Below are 5,575 nucleotides of genomic sequence, written 5' to 3'. Positions count from 1 at the left end.
CTCCAATCAGAACTGGCTCTGTATCCCCAACCGGAAAAGAGAAGTTTGGCGGCTTGTAGAGCGGTAAAATTGCCTCATGCGCACATACTAAGCCAGCGCACCCTCATTCTCTTGTCATGCTCTTGCAAAAAAGCCATGTAAAGGGCTACGTGTGATGGAGTCAAAATGTTTCGCCTACTTTTGGAGCTTATCTCGTCAACAACGTCGAGAATATACCCTTTTCGATCACACCTCCTTTGCTTCCCACGTATCATGTGTTAGACGCAGTTTCAGATCGTCTCTTGGTTTACCGCAGCATAAGATGTACAACCAGCTGGTTCAGTTTTGGAAGCTGTTACACCTGCAGACAGACAAAGTATGCGAGCGTCCCATAAGTTTTCAGCGGCAGCGTAATCGTTATTTTAATCAGAAACGATGAAATTTGCCTTTTGTAGCCGGTATTTTGAGCAACTGTTTTTTATGTTATACAGCTGAACGATTGTCACTGTGCAATTAAACTTGTATTTTTTTTGCTTCAAGCTTAAACAACTTTCGAATTATTTCCACAACAGTTCAATTGAGGTAGAAACTGACTCCTAACGAATAAAGAAGATACCCTTACTGATATGGCCTACTTAGTAGTTCTATTAAATTAGCGCGAGTTATTATGGCCATGACAGTCATCGGTTTGTGTTCCAAATTGCTCTCTGAGAACATTCGTCGCTATCAGCATGACTTACGTGGACGTTTATTTAGTCGGCGCTCTCACCCACTGCGTGCCACAACCGAAGCATCAGGATGAATTTCGCATTTGAATCCAATTGGCTAATTGTCCCTTATCTCTACTGTGAGGTTATCGGGGCTGTTCGTTCACTGGATCTGGTGTTTCATGGCAAGAGAGACATCCGATGATAAATCGTTCGTTGGTGAGCTGCGTACTTACATTCTCACTTTGGGCCACAACTCCACTCCAAATAGTAACGTTTTGCATTTCATCGGTGTTCATATCAGGTTACAGCCAATGCAGTAGCTGGAAACAGAACTGCTGAAGACAAAACAAAACATGAAAATGAAGCGATTTCGCGATTTCTTCTCCAATCAATATTGAGGTGTGGTTAATAATACGTGTAAGTATAAATATATTTGGGGAATGCGATGGTGCAGAAGCAAGAGGAGCGCCTCCACATACGACATCGTTGGCGACTAGCCCCTCAGCTAAAGATCTGATGGCGTCGATGATGTTTGGCACACCGTTTGTGAGGCCGCAAGCAATTTAGAATAAACTAAACTGCTCGCCAAACATAGAAAAACTTCCTATGTTTAAGGATGACTGTGGTATTTCGGTTGGAGCTACCTACATGACCAAATTCTGCGCAGAGTGCCGCTCAACAAAAATGTAGATTTGATGGATAAAAATACCGTGCCACTTGGGTGCATTTTCACACAGTGCGGATTCAATATGAGCCAGTTTTGAAGACAGGGACAAACCAGTAGGACATGTAATCTTCTAAGCCTTAGGTTGTAGAATGATGGTGCGTGTCACTACGCAGGAGGACACCTTCCGTACGAACTGGAGAGAATGAGATTTACCTGCCTACGTGACATGTTGGGGTGCAGATTTAGAGAGTCACTGGTGTGACGATCGTAACACCCGTTAAAGCTCCTTGAATTTCTTCCACAACAACTGGCTCCAGAACTTCACGGGCGATCTTGGAAATGAGACAGCTTATTGGCCCTCTTGAGATAATGACCACATTGTTTGGGAAAGACAAAGTTTCGCAAACATTTTGCCGACAGATGATTGATTTTGTTGTTAGAGCGACCAACTGGAAGAATATATGGTTATATAATAAGGACGGATTTATTAAGGAACTCCGTTATACTAGCTGAAAATGTTAGCCGAATAGCCTGACCGAATGGCTACTGCCGACCTAGTGTTTATTGCAAGAAACCAATCCTATCATTTCTTTCTTTTTAACTCCGTCGTAGAAAATCTACTAAAAAGACACTTTTATTATTCGGACAGTCCTGCTTTGACGCTGGGGTACCCTAAGGGGTCTATGCCAGACTGCACCTTGAACACACCATCCAACTTTCTGATAGGGAGGTAACAAGACTGTAACATGCAGAGTGTCTATAAAACTGCGGTGAAGTTGGTTGTCAGGGTCAACTGATATGACTATGAGGAACGATCTGGGATTCCTGATCACCTACCCCCTTACCGTTCCCTCCGTAGTATGCGCGCCATGGAAGCACCAGGGGAAGTGACTCCGCTGTCGGGGAATGTAGGGGTTCACGCAATTTCTGTGGACGGTAAATATAAACAAAGCACACGGGCCGAAACGCAGTGGACATGGTTGTGCGTCACATAAACTGACATAAGCTAATTAGGTGTCAGACCTCGAACATTTCACCTCTATTAAACTTTTACTTACCCACGTCCTGTGTACTCAAGACCTGCTAGAGGAATTTTCGCCCTTTGACCACTACACCACACGGCAAGGATACGGCAAGGGGCTTTTCACGGTCAAAAGTGCACGCTATGCAGCGTCACGCACCATCCCCAACTGCTAACACATATGGGATCCGGGTCGCATCAGTTTAGGATGCTTTTTATTTGAGTCCAACGCCGAGACTTTTTATGGCAGCACTATGCTTTTTTTTCATTCCCCCTCTCAGGTGAACCAAAGCAGCAAAACGACACGTAAAAATCCGACCCAACGAATGTCCTCAAGCTGTCGATCTCCCGTGAATCGGTGACCTGTTGCCTCACGGTCACTCATTGGTGCGATATTTAAAGCTCCACAAATATGGCGGACCAGCCGGTTTATGCGCCCTTTTTCGGGCTAATGGGTTGCAGTCTCGCCATTATATTATGCTGTGAGACATCCACTTTAAATGAATAATCTTTCTAGCCCTTGGAGCTGGTTACGGTACCGCGAAGGCGGGAAGCAGTATCGCATGTATGTCAATCAACAGGCCTGACTTGGTTATGAAGTCGTTAATCCCGGTTGTCATGGCTGGGATTATCGCAATTTACGGTCTCGTTGTTTCGGTGTTGATTTCTCAACGAATAGATGACCGTTATACCTTGGATGCGTAAGCCACCCGCTCGGTTATTGAATTATTTGCAGGTCATTCTATGATTTGGGATCCGGCTTGAGCGTTGGCATAAGTGGCGTTGCTGCGGGTTACGCCATTGGGGTGGTTGGTGATGAAGGTGTCCGATCTACTTCAAAGCAACCACGTGTCTTTGTTGGAATGGTGCTGATTCTCATATTTGCTGAGGTCCTTGGGCTGTATGGCCTCATCGTGGCGCTCATGTTCTCCACGAAGTCCTAAACCTGAGTGATTCCAATGGGAACCTTTCTCGCATAATATTTCACTGTGTTCATTTGTGTCAGACTAATCTTTCGAAGTTCTTCAAACTGAACATCTTGTTTCGGATACTTGACTACTCATCACCTGGAACCTAATAAAACAATACCATAAGTTTTTGATTTTCTGTACGTTGAATGGAACACCCGGTATAAGGTATGTCTAAGAACTTAGATAGTCTCTAAAGATCCTCCAGAAAGCTATTCGTTTTGCCTGGTTAGTGTCCCATAGTTTTAGGGCCGTGCAATTGTGATTGACTTATCTGAAACCCTACACCGATGTGGGAAGTTTAATGTTCGACATCGAGAGCAAAAGGGTTTCGATACCAGTCGGAGAAGAGCTGAGCTGTAGATACTTACCCAGATGTGCCATGAACGTGCGAGGGTGACGTCTAGTTGAGTTCCATGAAAGGTTTGATTTAGTTTGCTGCCCTCCACCTGAGCTTCTACAGAGTGGACGATTTACGTGTTGTAAATTGCTCTCGCCGGGTTTCGGAAGATCTCCTAGTGCCTAGACCGGACATACGGAAAACTCTACCCGTGTAGTGATATTCAGAATCGAGCAGAACCAGTTCGCCTGTACCTTCGCCTCGGGTCGCCTCCCATCTTCTATTTCTCATACTTGTCCATCTCCCATCACTTCAACAGAGGCATCCTCTTAAGCTCATTCCTAAGGACAGAGATCAGTTAGTTGCAGTAGTTAACTCGACCACGACACTTCGAAATGATCCTTCAAAACCAGATATTCAGTTAATTTGGTAGCCTATGTCATCCGCACTCTAAAGTATGCCGGACAGCAGACGTTTCTGGGAGGTACGCTGGTCTCGGTATCTATCGGTTTATACTGTCTATGGAACAAGTAATAGAGACCACTTACGGTTATTGAACTGGCTTCCCCGTCAGCTTCCTGTCGCTTCCCGTTATGCACCACTGCTTATCCAGAAGCCGCTGCGGCCGGCTCTGCTAGAGTTAGTATCGTTCTAAGCCACTCAACTGGAGAGTCTGGTTGAATGGTTGCCGTTGGTAGTTGCCTCTGTGTGGTTTGTTTAGCCACTTAAAAGCACCAGTAATCAGCCTCTACATTTGCTTGTGCCCAACACACTAGCTTTGATACTCCCAAAGATGGCTCTTGCACCGCTTAGCCACCTTATTACGGCGGTCAAAGAACCTAGTTATTGTCACAGTTACTGGAAATGCCATGTTGAGATTCAGTTCGGTGGTCGTCTTGGATTGGAACGAAAACGCACGCACAATTGCAAACACATGCTGCCGTTCTGAAGCATGACAAGGCACCTGGCCCGGACGGTCTACACCCTGCGCTCCTCAAAGGAGGTGGCGAGGCCCTGGTGAACAGTCCGACAGCCATATTGCAGGGCGAGGCCCTGGTGAACAGTCCGACAGCCATATTGCAGAAGGTTTAGAACAAAAACGAAATACCGGCCGAATAGGACTCGACCGTCACCCCAGTTTACAAAAAGGGAGCAGGAACTTTGTGAAAACGATGGTACCAGCCTGGCATTGGTCGCATATAAATTGCTCTCGCATTATTTTGCGTAGGTTAATGGATTATTGGGAGAGGATCAAGCTGGGTTTCGCCCCTGGTGCGTCGACCATATCTTTATCTTGAGACGAATTCGTGAGCAGAGGCATTCCTTCAGACGTCCCACGTTTGTCGTTTTTCTTGATTTGGAGACTGCTTCTGATTCTGCCGATCGTCAGAAACTTTGGCAGTCTGGCGATCAGAGGCGTCCCTTCCAACTTTCCCTTATGAGGGCACTGTATATGAACTCTTATGGGCGCGTGCGAGTACACGGGAAGCGCTCACCTGAGTTCACCCCTTTCCAGTGGTGTAAGAGGGCTGTCCTGTTTCTTCGTTCCTCTTCAAATTTGGTATTGATATGCTGCTTGAAGTTTCTTTGCTTGCCTCTGAAACTTTGGGAACTGAAACGCTCGCGATACGTTCCCTCACAAACATTGAGTGTGCAGACGATGTTGCTCTCCTTGGTTCAGAACCTTCCCAAATGCAAACGATTTTAAATAACCTAAATAACTCTGCAGGACGGTTTGGCATGTACTTCACATCTGCAGTGTAAAGTTCTGCTACGAAACTGTATAGGCCCAAACGCACACTTCTTGCAGGTGAGCCAACCGACCTGGGCAGCAGGTCCGGTGGAATGGCTGGAGATGAGATTATTTCTCGAATCAGAAAGGCCAGGGCA

At 46.0% G+C, this 5,575-nt stretch overlaps 1 protein-coding gene across 1 annotated transcript; it reads left to right on the top strand.

Annotated features, from left to right (window-relative positions):
• Positions 1–2,789: 2,789 nt before the first annotated feature.
• On the top strand, positions 2,790–3,321 carry T265_00767 (hypothetical protein; the record flags this gene model as incomplete). The annotated part of the gene is made up of 3 exons (XM_009164639.1): positions 2,790–2,859; positions 2,895–3,078; positions 3,114–3,321. 3 exons carry the CDS (start codon positions 2,790–2,792, stop codon positions 3,319–3,321), a joined length of 462 nt encoding a protein of 153 aa, XP_009162903.1.
• Positions 3,322–5,575: the final 2,254 nt, after the last annotated feature.

The sequence above is a fragment of the Opisthorchis viverrini genome, assembly GCF_000715545.1.
Source record: "Opisthorchis viverrini unplaced genomic scaffold opera_v5_8, whole genome shotgun sequence".
Taxonomy (NCBI): Eukaryota; Metazoa; Platyhelminthes; class Trematoda; order Opisthorchiida; family Opisthorchiidae; genus Opisthorchis; species Opisthorchis viverrini.
Note: the sequence above shows the minus strand (reverse complement) of the source record. Positions and strands in the feature narration are given on the sequence as shown.